Source organism: Aethalodelphis obliquidens, unplaced genomic scaffold (genome assembly GCF_003676395.1).
Source record: "Aethalodelphis obliquidens isolate GAN/ISIS:26980383/991018 unplaced genomic scaffold, ASM367639v1 scaffold4, whole genome shotgun sequence".
NCBI lineage: Eukaryota > Metazoa > Chordata > Mammalia > Artiodactyla > Delphinidae > Aethalodelphis > Aethalodelphis obliquidens.
In genome coordinates this window covers 47,230,105-47,245,565 of record NW_020837948.1, presented here as the reverse complement: position 1 = coordinate 47,245,565, position 15,461 = coordinate 47,230,105, and the positions used below count along the sequence as shown (strand labels likewise).

Here is a 15,461-nt window from a genome sequence, read left to right as displayed (position 1 = left end):
AATTTAAATGTTTACAGAATTAGTCTGGTTTGCCAACATCGATGTTTTGCACCACAAAATTTAATTTCTTTAGAGTAAAAAGTACAAGCAGAAATTTTTACTGTTTCCGAATTCAGAATAAGAAATTTAATGTACTTTAAAACTAAGGTCCAAAACCACAAACCTTCAATAAAATGCCTTGGTTCACCCTAAATATCTTAATGAGACCTACAACATAGTAGAATGCATGAATTTGACATAACTATATTCAGTAATAGCAGTCCAGATTTTCTGCTGAAGATGATGATAGAAATCCGTTTTTCAGAATTTGATTAACCTCTGAAAAAAACTTTAGATATTTTTCTTATGATATAAATTGATAAGGCAAAGTGGGAGACCAACAAGAAATAGAGTGCAAAGGGGCTTCCCTGGTGGCGCAGTGGTTGAGAGTCCGCCTGCCGATGCAGGGGACACGGGTTCGTGCCCCGGTCCGGGAAGATCCCACATGCCGCAGAGCAGCTAGGCCCGTGAGCCATGGCCACTGAGCCTGCGTGTCCGGAGCCTGTGCTCCGCAACAGGAGAGGCCACAACAGTGAGAGGCCCACATACCGGGGGGGAAAAAAAAAAAAAAAAGAAATAGGGTGCAAGGATCAAGATGCTTTTTCCCAAGAATATGGGACACTCTAATTAAATATAATTCATAAACCATTTTATTAATTTCAACATCATATGTGTTGAAATTAATAGTTGTTTATTTTATTTTTTTATAAATTTATTTATTTTGGCCTGCATTGGGTTTTCATTGCTGCAAGCGGCTTTCTCTAGTTGCATTGAACGGGGGCTACTCTTCTCTGCAGCGTGCAGGCTTTTCATTGTGGTGGCTTCTCTTGTTGCGGAGCACGGGCTCTAGGCGCGCCGGCTTCAGTACTTGTGGCACGTGGGCTCAGTAGTTGTGGCTTACGAGCTCTAGAGCGTAGGCTCAGTAGTTGTGGCTCGCAGGCTTAGTTGCTCCACGGCACGTGGGATCTTCCCAAACCAGGGTTTGAATCCGTGTCCCCTGCACTGGCAGGCAGATTCTTAGCCACTGTGCCACCAGGGAAGTCCCTAGTTGTTTATTGTAAAAGATAACTTTCCAGTTACAGTAGGTTGAATAAATTATGCAATATCTCATGTGAAGCAATACCATACAGTCATTAAAATGTTGATGAAAACTTAAATATTTTTAAAGATGTTAACAAGCTACTTTATCTCCAAGCAAAACAGGCATAAATGTTTTAATGTAATACTGATAAGTAAAATACAAAAGGTTTAATGTAAGACATCCCTAAATTCTGCCACTCTTCCTTAACTGTAAGAGTATTTTCTGACAATATAAAAAATGTCCCTACATATCTATACTCAAAAAAGCTATTAGTCAAAACTAATAAATTTATATTTGACATTTACAAATCATCTTGCTTGTTCTAACCAATTCCTCCTCATTCCTCAACATTCATTTCCTCTATAAAACCTTCCTGGCTACTAAAAAATATATGCATAACTCCAAAACAGACTTTATCATGCTGAGCTGTAATTTAAGGGTCTCTCCCCCACTAGAACTGTACTTAACTCATTTCTTAGCCCCAACCCCATTCCCAGGAAAGTGCCTTGCAAGACAGGCTTTCATTACAAGTTGAATATTTACTTTTTAGATGAAATAAAAGGATAAAACATAAATTTGCCCACTGTTCTTCACTATATTCAGTTTCCTATACATGCCAAACACTGAACTTTATTCACAATAAAGAAGAAAATAATTCACTTTAAGACTGAAAGACAATATATCATGCACTCTGCATACCTCAGAGTTAAGAGCTGTAGCTATTTTAGGGGTGGGATAGAGAGGGTGGGAGGGAGGGAGAAGCAAGAGGAAAGAGATATGGGGATATATGTATATGTATAGCTGAATCACTTTGTTATAAAGCAGAAACTAACACACCATTGTAAAGCAATTATACTCCAATAAAGATGTTAAAAAAAAAAACCGCAAAGAGTTGTAGCTATTTTTACAAGATAATCCTCTCAATTTAATGCAGTAAATATTGCAAATACTTTCAAACTTTGGTAAGTGTGCTAATAAAGCTTTATTAAACAATTCAAAATAAAAATTTCAGCTTATCTCTAAATTTTAAACCAAATACAAAAGCCAAGAAAACTTAATGTGCACCCCTAATATTAACTGTTAGAAAAATTCATTCACTGTTAATATTTTAATATGTTGGATAATCAAACACTAGAATCGAGGTAGTTCTGTCACTAACTAGCATTAGTACAGCAACCAGAGAAGCCCTCTCTAGGACTCATTCCTTATCTACAAAATGACAGGAGTTGGCAAATGATCTCCAAAATCTTAAAAAAGCCTACTGATGATGACTGTAATACTTTAATTAAATAAAGAACAGATTGTTGGCATTCACATATTTACCATTTCTTAAGCCACCATCAAAGCCTGTGATATGTGGTTATTGCTAATGGGAATGAATAATTATCACTTCCTCATAAGAATTAAATGAGCTAATATTTATAGGAGACCTACATAGAAATCAGAGCTCCAAGTTAATGTAAAGGAGTACACCTAGCCCACTGCCCAGCATTCTTACCTCAAATAGTGGTTTGCAGGAATTTCTCTTAGATTTGTGAACGCCAGAGGTTCTACAGTCCTTTTTTTTTTTTTTTTAAACTTAGCTACTTGGCCAATTCTCTTATTAAATGATTCATTTTCTTTATGATTTGAAAAAAATTTTAGTGACTATCAAGAGAAAGAACTATGATGACCATAACTACTTCTGACAGTAATGATTGAGAAACTACTGAAGTCAAGAATAAGTACTCAATAAATGTTAGCTGAAATCAAATTAAAAAATAGTTTTAAAGAACTAATGTCTCAGTTAAAGTTACTACTTACACTACAATGAATTTTACCGAAGCTTTCTTATCTGTCCCTCCTGACTGGAATATATATTTCGTTGGCAATTCTAATTGCAGTTATCCAGATTCTTTTCAAATTCATTTTTGGCTTAAAAATTGGACTAGGAAGGGCTTCCCTGGTGGAGCAGTGGTTGAGAGTTCGCCTGCCGATGTGGGGGACACGGGTTCGTGCCCCAGTCCGGGAAGATCCCACATGCCGCGGAGCGGCTGGGTCCGTGAGCCATGGCTGCTGGGCCTGCGCGTCCGGGGCCTGTGCTCCGCAACGGGAGAGGCTGCAGCGGTGAGAGGCCCGCGTACCGCAAAAAAAAAAAAAAAAAAAAGAAAAAGAAAGAAAAATGGCCATAGCCTTAGCAGTGCCTTATCTGTGACATTAACTGATGGCAGTCTACTATCATATATTTATAATATGGAGCTTGTTGAAGTTCCTACTTCCTAAGTAATTTCTACTGTTGGAGAAAAGTCTCCCTTTCTCTAACCAATGTCCCTTAGTATTTCCATCTCATCTCTTCTTCACAATCCAAACCTCTCTACTTCCAAGAATTTATTGCAAAGATTCATCATTATCATCTAGCACTTCTATTTTTTTCCCTAAAGGATCTTTATAATAAATATCTAGCTAGATAGATAGATAATTAGTTCATGGTCTGTCAGAAGTTACATGGGGAGATAACTTTTACAAATTCTTCCAGCAGTAAAAACCTTTACTAGAGTGCTGAATGTCTGGGAGGGAAGGCAAAATACTCTACAAGACCACATTCTTCTTTGCAACTCAGGGAGGGAACAAAGTTCTAGTTGCAAGCAATAGGTAATCCAAGTGAAAAGAAAAGAAGTAAGCCAATCCTGAGAGCCCTCAGGAAAAGAAATGGGCTGTGAGACAGGCTTGGAACAAATGTGACACACTACATGCTTAAGCTGATAAGAAATTCCAATTCACCACAGGTCCTCATCCCCAGTTCTCTAATTGCTCCACACTTCATCAGTGTTACTAGTTCAACCCCAGGCCTAAGGGAAATTAATGCTTTGGCGTGAAGGAGTGCCAGTTAAGGTAAAAGGAATATGACAGAATCCTTATTGTGACTTACTGCAGCAGTGTCAGATGTATTTAGCATCTGAGTTAGAAATGCCAATCATTAGCGCTACACATGACAGTAATAATTAATTTCTCTAATACCATGAGATGTGATACTAGGTAGTAACTAAGTTGGGAAGGATTTTCTAGAAATATAATCACTAATTATAATATTACTTCTATAGGAAAATGTTTTTGAAATTCAATCCCTTCATAAGTTAAAACTTATCAAAGATAAACAATAAGATTGGCACAACAGTACAGTGGCCAAACAGCCTGATTTAGAAGTCAAATTCCACCACCAATAGATGTGATTTTGGATGAACTACTCTAATGTCGCTGTGCCTCCATTTCTACATCTGTAAAACAGAGGTTAAAAAAAAAAAGGAGGTAAAATACGGAGATTAAAAAAAAAAATAGTAGGAAGTTAAAAAAAAAACCCAAGACTGAATAACTTTATAAGTATTTAGTTAAGTTAATATAAGTAGAGTAGATAAATATTAACTTTAAATAAATGCAGCTATTATTGCTATTGAGGAAAAGTAACACTCAATTTCTTATCTACCTGACATATTTCCACTTACGCTTAAAGACCTAGTCATTTGTGAAATCCTTCTTAAACTCCATACAAATTGAATATTCCCTCCTTTGTTCCCTCAATGTACATTTAACTAAAAGTACATCAATAATATTCACAAAATCACACATCCAGAATCACAGAACCTTGAAACAAACTATGGAGGTCATCTAGTTCTGGTTCAAGCAGATTTTCAATATCATATATTTATTGTATTCTTCCCAAAGTCATTTTTAAAGATACGCATGTTTGAGCAGTTGGTTTTTGTAACATCTTACAATTTTTAAAAAATAAATAAAACACTATAGTCAGATATTAAAATCCTGAGCTTCAACATCAAAGTATCAAAGGTGAAATTATTTCAGGTTTTCCTAAATCTTTGTTTATGGTCAAAACACAAAAGATATTTAATTTACTTTAACAAAAGAATTACTAAGTCTGTTTAATGTAAGTAAAGATACAATGTAAAATCAGAATACTTTGAGTGAGTAAGTTATATTCTCCCAAGATCTGTAATAACTTAAAAGACTAAAAATATGTGTCATAAAAAATGTAATCTATTCAGTAAAATATAATATCATCTACTAATATACGATTTTAAAACACACATTTCTATTATTTTTCTGTTCACTGCATGGAAAGATGATAATACATGGCTTTATTGAAAGATTCCCACTATAGTTAAAGAAACTATGAGCTTTGTGCCTGACACTATAACACTTTTTTAGGGTGCAGTTCATAAACACATATTCAAAGATATCAGGTATACAGGCTGAATACATATATGAACTCAAATCTATTTCAATGTCACCTCCTCATTGTGGCTTTTCCTGAATGCCCTATCTAAAATAACCACCCCAATCATTTCCTTAACTCTGTACTACCTTTCCTTATTGTATTTACCAAGACTAAAAAATATTATGTCTCATTTGATTATTGTCAGACTCTCTCAATAAAACATAAGGTCCATAAAGACAGGAATGTCTCTGTTTTATAAACAGTTATATTTCTGTTGCCGAGAACAGTACATGACATACAGATACTGCTTAACAGACAATGAATGAATGATTGAACAAATACTTTTGAAGTAAGAGCATGATTTTTAAGTGTTTGGTGAAACAAAAGACATAATCATTTCAGTTAAAAACAGGAGAATGTTCATCTCACCAGGACCTTAAAAAAAATTTTTTTTTCTGTAACTCAAGGGTAGGTGGTACAGAAAGAGTAGGAGGGCAGTGTACAAAACGGGTTTATTTCCTCAAAGTTCCTTTGGGGCAAGTTGGTGTTCATTCTTGACTTAGTAACATGGGAAAACCATGGCACAATAGTAAGAAAATAATAAATTCTCTCTTAAAAAATGAACACTTTAGAATATGTTCTCATTTTCTAAAATCAACTGTATTTGCTTTAAGCTTCTATCCCAGAGCAAACAAACGAATTAATTATCTAAAAAGTGGACAGAGCCCAAAGTATAAACCAGTCTTAAGAATCAACCTTGGGGCTTCCCTGGTGGCACAGTGGTTGAGAGTCCGCCTGCTGATGCAGAGGACGCGGGTTCGTGCCCTGGTCCGGGAAGATCCCATATGCCACGGAGCGGCTGGGCACGTGAACCAAGGCCGCTGAGCCTGCGCGTCCGGAGCCTGTGTTCCGCAACAGGAGAGGCCACAACAGTGAGAGGCCCGCGTACCGCAAAAAAAAAAAAAAAAAAAAAAAAAACAGATTCAACCTTGAATCAACCAAATGCTAACCAAGAGAACAGTCTCTATGATTATTTGAACTAAGCCTCTTTTGGAAAGAATTAGTAAAGAAGTGGAAGAAAAGTCAGAGAACTGAGAAGAGGCCCAAATCTCCGCCACTAAGTGGCAAACTAATGAAACCTGACCAGAATCCATCCTTCAAACTGCACATTCTGGGCCATAAAACATTTAACTAATTAAAAGGATAGAAAACATACATTGTCTGCCCTCAAATCACAATGGGATTAAACTAGAAATCAGTAACAGAAAATAATTGGAATATCCCAAAATACATGGAGACTAAATAACACAGGGTCAGAGAGGAAATCTCAAGAGAAATTAAAAACATTAATTTCTATGAACTAAATGAAAATGAAAACACAACTAATCAAATTTTATGGGATACAGCAAAAGCAGTGATTAGAGGGAAATTCACAGCATTGAATGCATATATTAGAAGAGATCTTAAATCAATCACCTAAGGCTCCACCTTACAAAACAAGAAAAAGAGCAAACTAAATCCAAAGTAAGCAAAAGCAAAGAAATAATGTGAATTATTTTTAATGAAATTGAAAAGAGGAAACCAACAGAGAAAAAATCAATAAAACCAAAAGCTGGTTCTTTGAAAAGATCAATAAAATCAATAAGCCTCTAGACAAGCCAAGTAAGAAAAAAAGAGAGGACACAAATTACTAATATCAGAAATGACACAGGAGATATCACTACAGATCCATGGACATTAAAAGGATAATAAAGAAGCACTATGAACAAGTTTATGCCCGTAGATTTTATAACCTGGATGAAATTAACCAATTTCTGAAAAATACAATTTGCCAAAACTGACACAAGAAATAGACAATCTGAATAGGCCTATATCTACTAAAGAAATTGAGCCAATAATTAATAACCTTCCAAAACAAAAAGCACCAGGCCCAGTAGGGTGGACTGGTGAATTCTACCAAACATTTAAGGAAGAAATTATACCAAGTCTCTACAATCTCTTTCAGAGGACAGAAGCAGAGGGAATACTTCCTAACTCATTCTATGAGGACAGCATTACCCTACTACCAAAACCAGGCAAAGGCATTACAAGAAAAACAAAAACTACAGACCAGTATCTGTCATGAACATAGATGCAAAAAGCCTAAACAAAATACCAGCAAATCAAATTTAACAGTGTATAAGAATTATACACCACAACAAATTGGAATTTATTCCAGGTATTTGAGGCTAGTTCAACACTCAAAAATCAATTAAAGTAATCCACCACATCAACAAACCACACATCTGATTATCACTCAGCACAAAAACTTCAATATCTCCATCAAAGTTTCTAATGTCTGCATTAGAGTTCCTTCAAAGTGCTTTAAGGACCACGAGTTTCGGACTTAACTGTAAAACTCATTAAAAATTAAATTCTCAGACTCCACCCCCCAATAATGGAGACCAGATAAGCATTTTTATCAAGCATCACAGGTGAATCCTATGTGAACTTAAGTTGAGAACTAGTGTCCTAATACACTTTTCAAAACTCAGTTGAAGTCACCTATTACATGACTCCCCCCCCATTAGAATTAATTTCTTTTCTCTGTACTATTCTTTGAACACATTACATGTATTTCTCTTGTAACTTATACCACATTATCTCTTCCCAACAGCCCTCCCCATTCCCCAAAAAGAAAACTTTCTCATTAACTCTGATTAAGGCAGAGGTTCACAACCTTTTTTTCACAACTAACACACCACAGCACAATCCCACAGTAAAAGTTACTAGAGGATGTTACATAGATAAAATAAGCCATGCGATTCCTACAATTCCAGGACTTAGCTCGAATCTACTTTTCTCCCACAAATCAGCCTAAATGGTGTAAAGATCTATTTGATTAAAGTTGGTCTATAACTTTCAAAAAGATAATAGCTTTATTCCTTTAGTAAATTTTCTATGGACTATCCATTCTCACAACATGAAAGCAAAAAAATTAAGAGTGAATACTCAGTATTCTTGGTCTGGATCATGAGTTTATATCGACTAAAACAAAAATAAAATCAAGGTGTAAAATAAAAAAGACTTTGCTTTCCATTCCATAATTGTATTTAAAACAGTAGTAAATTACTTGACCAAACATATTGACAAAGATTCCAAGTATTACCAACCTGATATATTAAAAAATTAAAAGGTGAATGATTTAAAAAAAAAGAAAATCAAACTTGAGGATGGGGGGACAGGACAGTGGAAATCAGACTAAATTTTACTTAATCAGAAACTTTCTGAAAATTCTGAAAAAAAGTCCTGGGTGAAGTCACAAAATCATAAATATTAGAGTTAAAAGGTGTTTTAATTCCTATCAAGTTCCACTTCTCTTATCTAGAAGGAAATTGGAATTCTTATCTATGTTGAGTGATTTTGCCCAATTCATATAATAATGGGCAGAATCTGGGTTTTCTGACTTCTGTGCCCTTTTCATTATATTAGGACCAAGCAGTGCACAAGACCTCAATTCAACTAAGCTGAATCCTAAACAAATTCAACCCTTGTTCACTTCATATAATAGTTAAACCCTTTCCTTTGAAGGATTCCAGGCAATGACCACACTTGCATATACAGACATTATCAATTTCATAGTTGGGGAAGGTAAAGCTGCAAGCTTAGTAATTAACTCAGAACTATAAGCAATAACAAAATGGAGAGTAAACTATCTGGCTCCTGGTGACATTCTCCAGGTGACATTCTCTTAAGTGGCATTTTGATAAACATCATGAGTTTACCTTAGCTTAAAACAAAACTACCTTTTTTTGAGCTGGCAGGGGGAGAGGGGTTCTACTTCTATTACTACAGAATACTGACAAGTTCACATTCAGCTTCTTTGTGACAATTTAAAGTTTTTAATTACACCCTATCTTCAACTTTTCAGACCAAGATATCAAATACTAAGCTGAAATTTAAGAACTGGAGATTTGGGTTATAGTCCAGACTGTGCCAAACTATCACTACTTTAAGTAAATCACTGCCTATTTCTAGACGTCAGATCCTTCCCTCTATTAAATTGGGGTTGGGGGGGAGGGGGGAAGGTGGTTACGGTAGTTATTATCTTTGGTGCCTTCCAGTTCTACTGTTCCTTATCTTTGTCTAATTTCATTGATACAAAAGGAGGAAAAAAAAACTGTTAATGATTACAAATTGTACCATTCACTGAGGTTTAAAGAAACAAACACACACACACACACACACACACCGGTGCCCGAAAGAGTCAGAAGTTAGCTGGTAGAGAGCACCAGGAACCACATTATTTTGAAATTCTTTTGTTTCACAGTCAGTTAAGTTTCTATAAATCATTCAAACGTGAATCACCATACAGAGCAGCTGAACAATGTCAACATTTGATCCTGAAAAAATATGGCAAACTCCAAATTCCAAGACAGAATGTCTTCAGATGAGGATTTGAAATCTTTTATATAGTCAAGTAACTGACAATTTTGAACATTACCAAATCCCTGTGATATTGGGAAACAGCAAAGGTTAAGAAATCCTCCCATTGCCACCCTTCTGTGATCTGGAAATGGCTTACTGCAAAGAACCAACAGTCCCCATAGGACTTAGGTGAGCAAGACTCAGGAATTACCCACCCACCTTGTTTACCTATAACAAGGGCAGACATAGCACCTGCAAATTCCCATTCTTTGCTTCAAAACTGACTAGTTGAACTGCTTGTCCCCATAGAGCAACCGGAACAAAATATTACCCAAATTCCAAGATCTCTTCCCCTAGGTTCCTGAACTTTGGCCCACCCTCAGTCTGAAACAGGATATAACCCCCCAACAGTTTTTCCTCAGAACAGGTTTGCGTGGGGGTAAAACTTTCTCTGATTTACAGTCCAATCGTACTACCCTTTCATCTCACTTCCCCACACCCAGTTCTTTCTAGCCTTGTTTCCTCCTGCCCTTTTTAAAAGAGAAGCTCTTTTTCCTAATCTTTGAGACTCTAGCAGATCTTATGGTCAGGGCACTCTCCCCACTCCAATAGTTCCCTCGCCCACGCCCTTGCTATTCCTTTCGAATATAGACCCTGCTTATTAAGTCCAGATTTTTTATTTGACACCTTTTCCAACTCCACAAGGGCTGAGTTTGAAAGACAAACTGACTTTGCCGTTTCTTTACTTTGCCCTTTCTCTAAGTGACAGGTGCTAATCCTTTACAAGAAGGGAATGTACTGTGTCCACCTGGAAAGCCTATAGGCATTTATAAGATATGAACTTCTTGGCCACTGCCCTACAGCTGAGAGTAAAGGGAGGAGATCATCAACGAGGCAAGGTCAACTCTGGGACCACCTGGCCCACGGCCATACACAGTAAATGGGCCATGAACATTCTGACTACCTATTCCGTACTCCTGAACAGATCTCGCGGTTGGGCAGGACATATGCTGCTTCCTCTAGGGCCCCGGCGCCCCGAGGCAGGTGGTAGGTCCTGTCCTACCGCTCACCCCATTGCTCCCGCCCGCTCCATCCTCAGCTGGGCACCCGACCGGCTCCCTTCACAGCACTGACCTCCCGGCCCCTTCCTCCCGACTGTTGTTATTCCAGCCCTCACAAGAAGACTCACCATGGCGCCAAGGACAGGTCGTGGACCAGACGCCCAGGAGTCGCCGGGGCCGTCCAGGACCTACCCTCACCACTCTACAGCCGTGATCCACTCGACACCGCGAGAGAGAAGATCTTCCGGCTCTGCCGGAAGTTCAGCCTGAGCGGGACAGGAAGTCCCTCCCCTCTGCTGAACGCCGGCGACCCCACGCCACGCAGAGGTGAGGCTACGCAAGACGTCCTTCATTGCCACTTCCGTGAGCGCTAGGTTAGAGGCTGGGGGAGGTGCTGACCTTGAGAGCGCACGCGGGAGGCGCAGGCGCAGCACAGGTAGGTAGGTGGGCGGGAGGCGCGCCGCTGTTGCGCCTGTGAGGATCCAGAGGTGGGTTGGGTGGTGTTGGCAAGAGCGCACCCTCTCTCTACAAGGTGATAGAGATAAAGGTTGGTGAATGAGGTGGGAGCCGACTCAAGATCCAAAGGATTTCTTGCGGGAGAAAACCACAGTTAAGCCCCGCTCTTGCTGAGACAACACTGAAATTGCCTCAGCTCAGCCACGCCCTTTCTCTTTTTACCTTCTCGTTTTTCTAGCTGCCTTTTCTTGGAGACTTTCCTTACAGACCTGTCTCTCTGTCGTCTCTGCTCCCTGCTTTAGTGGCTCTTCCAGCTCTATCCTTCCTCAGGGCAGTGGAATTTGTTCGTGAGAAGTTTCTTCATTACAGGTACCAGCTAAAGCCAGAAGGACATCTACCAAGAGCAGAGAAACCGGCAAGAGAATTCTGCCTATTTAATACATTCCAGTATGGAGGGTTTCCATTTAGATTAAAAAGTATATGTCATCAGATGGAAAAAAGTCAAACTCCCGTATACCTTCTAATGTTGTGCTGTTTTTGTTTTTTTTTTTCCAAAAGACAACTCCCATATACCCTCAAAATGTTGTGTTGTTTTCTGTACCTATAAACTCTCTATTTGGTTATGCATAGTACTAATGGCAGGCTTGAAGTGCATATACAGAGTACCTTTAACCCAGAAATTCATCTCACAATTTAGGGATCCTTGCTTAAGTCTCAACTGTATCTGCAATTTCATCTGTGGGATCTCTTTTTGCCATAGGGTCTAGTTTTGTCGTAAAGCTGGAATTGGAATGGGAGACTAGGAAGCTTCAGAAGAACTTAAGAAAATTGGGTTGGCAGGGGTGGTTAGAGATGTTAAGTTTTACCTTCCTTACCAAAGTACCTGAAGAGCACAGATACCCAAGCTATAAATGGTCGAAAGATCCTGAGAATCAGAGTTCCCAGCTATCTAAAAGAAGCATGCATAGGGCAGTTACTCTATATTAGTTTTCACTTTAAATTTTATTGGGAGATGCATAGTGTGACAGTTAAAAAAGATGTAAGAATCATAAGTACTAACACTGGAAACAGCTGGAGGTGGAGTGGGGCTGGGAAATATTTTGTGAAACAGATCCTGCTGAGGTTGAATCCAGAACTTCGCTGAGGGTTCGTTCCACTTCTGCTGTATGGAACACGGTTGGAAATTGACAAGCCCCAGGGCACTGCAGATGGTAACTGGGAGAGAGGAATTGGAGTCTGTCGGCAGGTGTGTCTGTGGAAAGCAGCTGCGATCCTTGAGGAAGAAAAAGTGGAGAAGGAAAGTGGCTATAAGTCTGTCAGTGACAACACATCCTGCTAAGTCTTACTCTCCTTTCTGACACTGTGGGTCTTACATCTGCCCTAGACCTGGCAGCCTCATTGAGGTTCACAAAGCATCTCCTATGTGGCAGTAAGACTGAAATTATTAGGTTGGAATCCATTCCTGCCAGAGTAAACGAAAGGAAATCACAGTGTTTGTTATCTGCTGATCATTTTAAATAGATCATGGGGTTCTGTGTTCCTTATTTGGTATATGGCAAGTTGATAAATAACTCTTGGTTAATATCCTTTAATGTTTCTGTTACAGTGTGAAAAATCTGTTATAAGTAATTTTTTTAAGATTAAAATGCATGCATGTTTTAAAGCTGCAACCTCCCAGTCTTTTTTTTAATCCCACAGAGTAATTATAATGTTGTGTAAGGTTACATGCCTTGAAGTAGAGGAATTTACCTATTTCCATTACTTAAAATAGATGAGGGTCTTAGACAAAGGTACAAAAAAAGGGGAAACTAATGAAAGGGGGGAGAAGATGTGGATGATGGAGATTAAGAAGAAATTTGGTTGTTTTTGTCAAGGGAGTTAGGAGTCGAATCTTTGATTTAAAAAAATCTTGGTTGCTCACTATTCAGGCTTTGTGATGAGTTGTCCTGAGTGAGAACTGTTCCCTAGTACTTAAGAACACTAACAAATAGTTACCTCGTCCTTCAGGACCTCCACCTATCTGGAACGTTTTCGACCATTAAGACCTATCACTTTCTTGAAGTCTAGCTCCATATTCTTTGCAAAATGTTTTCCAGATTAGCTCCCCTGATAAATTTCCACTGCTTTTTCTTACTTTAGTAAATATAATAACTTACGCTTTCTTGTGCAGTGCCTTTGTAATCCCCCCACCTCTGCGCAATGTATATTGTTTTCCTAATTAGACATAAATGCCTGGGACCTTCTTGTGTTGCCCACCCTCTTCCCCTTGAGAAATACCATTTAAAGGAATGTTGTGGACAAAAATCACTTCAGTTAAACTGCCCTTAAAATAATTTATGGACAAAAATGTTAGCCGTAGGAATACTTATCATCATAAAAAATTAGGAAAAATCTTTAACAATTAGAGATTGGTCAAATTCTATCATATATACTTAGTGGAATATTATCTAGCTATTTTTTAAAAGCCATTAAACTGGCCTTTCTAATGGAAAATGTGACCAGTATGATTGCTTTGACATGAAAAAACTAAGTATAGAACAAAGAGTAAAAAAGGAAGTAACAAAAATATATCAATCATCGTTACTGGAATTACCACTCTAAAACAACCTTTCTGTAAGGGGGTAATTTTTTTTTTATTTTTTTTACTTAGGAATAGATGAAAGGAGCTTTTTTTCCCCCAAAAAAATTTATGCTTTGTAACATCCACCTATATTACTCTCACCTTTCTAATTTGGGAAAAACATACAAACACACATGTTCTTCAGAAGTGTATTGCAACTTTTTGATAGTTCAGTAGCCTCCCTCTGAAACTTTTCTCTATTGTTATTATAGTTATATCTAAGACTGTACTACATATCTGACTGGTGGAAAAACTCCTGCAAATTTTACACAAATTATACAGTGCACATTTTCAAGGATTACTAACGTACATAAATGAGATCTTGATATCATTTGATACCTTTTGGTATCAGGAAGGTCTTTAAACAGCCACCACGGAGAGCAATAAAACCGTTAGAAAAGTTTAAAACCTAAGTTAGCTTTATTCATTCTTTAAGTATTTGAGTATCCACTCTGTCCTAGTCACTGTTCTATACTTGGGGAAACTGTGATAAATAGAGCAGACATGGTCCCTACTACATTTTAGTGATAACAGACCATAAATAAATAAACAAGAAAAATATAAGTTAGTAATAGTGCTAGGCAGAGAATTAACGTAGATGAATATTTTAGATTAGGTCACTAAGGAAAACTTCTAAAAGTGTGTTTTTATTTAAACTGCTATTTGACAGGAGAATCCAGCTTTGCAGAAATTGAGGAAACCGTTGCTTGCAGAGGGGACAAAAATGCAAAACCCTGAGGCATGAACTATCTTGGAATATTTTGGGAACGAAAAAAAGGCCTGCCTTGTTAGAGCATAGTGACTACAAGAAGAGTAAGTTTGGGGGTAGGAAAGAGCTAAATTATGGTTGCATTGAAAGCCAGGAAAGGGTTTAGATTTTATTCTAAGTGTGGTGGAAAAAGCATTTTAACCTGAGGAGTTATAGGCAAGAATATATTTTTAAAATCTACTTTAATGATATTTTTGTAATTGAAATGTTTAGTTGACTCACATGTAACACAATTACTAATATACATGGACATAAATCTATCATATTACAGTAAGTCCCCTACATACAAACCTTCAAGTTGTGAACTTTCAAAGATGCGACCATGCATTCACATGTCCAGTCACATGTTAGTTCACGTGTCTGGCTTACATTGTCATATGCGTGCATCCTCTACAAGTGGTTGTGCTTTTGTGTACTTTACTGTACAGTACTATATAGCTACCCAGACATCACTGGATTGTTTTTTCAAGAGAAAAAACGATAGAATTGAATCTAGCAATGAACCAGAACTGTGCCATCAACGTCAGGCATGAGTGAAATTGCAGCTTGCCCTCTGTCTCCTATTGCCAATGATCCTTTAGCTCTACCATCTCCCACCTCTTCTCCCTCCTCCAGTCAGTAACTCTTCTTGCCTGTTCACTCAATGCCAGCCCCTGTATGCCGCTGTTGTACTGTACTACTGGACTTTTCAAGGTACTATACTGTAAGATTAAAAATGTTTTCTTTATTTTTTGTGTTTGTTTTTTATGTATTATTTGTATGAAAAGTATTATAAATCTATTACAGTACAGTAATGTATAGACAATTGTGTTCATTGG

The 15,461-nt window shown here is 37.7% G+C and overlaps 1 protein-coding gene and 1 long non-coding RNA gene across 17 annotated transcripts in view; one reads left to right on the top strand and one right to left on the bottom strand.

The window, feature by feature from the left end:
• TMEM161B (transmembrane protein 161B) overlaps positions 1-11,039 on the bottom strand; it is a 69,251-nt gene extending 58,212 nt beyond the window's left edge. For 6 of the 7 annotated variants that reach the window (XM_027100666.1, XM_027100673.1, XM_027100676.1 and 3 more), the window contains exon 1: positions 10,927-11,039. In XM_027100666.1, the coding sequence (XP_026956467.1) occupies positions 10,927-10,929 (3 nt within the window). In that variant the 5' untranslated portion in view covers positions 10,930-11,039. The remainder of the gene's footprint in view (positions 1-10,926) is intronic. The other variant, XM_027100671.1, reaches the window with a different exon arrangement.
• Positions 11,040-11,138: 99 nt separating this feature from the next.
• Positions 11,139-15,461, top strand: part of LOC113617353 (uncharacterized) — a 41,626-nt gene continuing 37,303 nt past the window's right edge. For 8 of the 10 annotated variants that reach the window (XR_003431618.1, XR_003431614.1, XR_003431613.1 and 5 more), the window contains exon 1: positions 11,241-14,687. This is a non-coding gene — a long non-coding RNA (uncharacterized LOC113617353). The other 2 variants (XR_003431617.1, XR_003431616.1) reach the window with 2 other exon arrangements.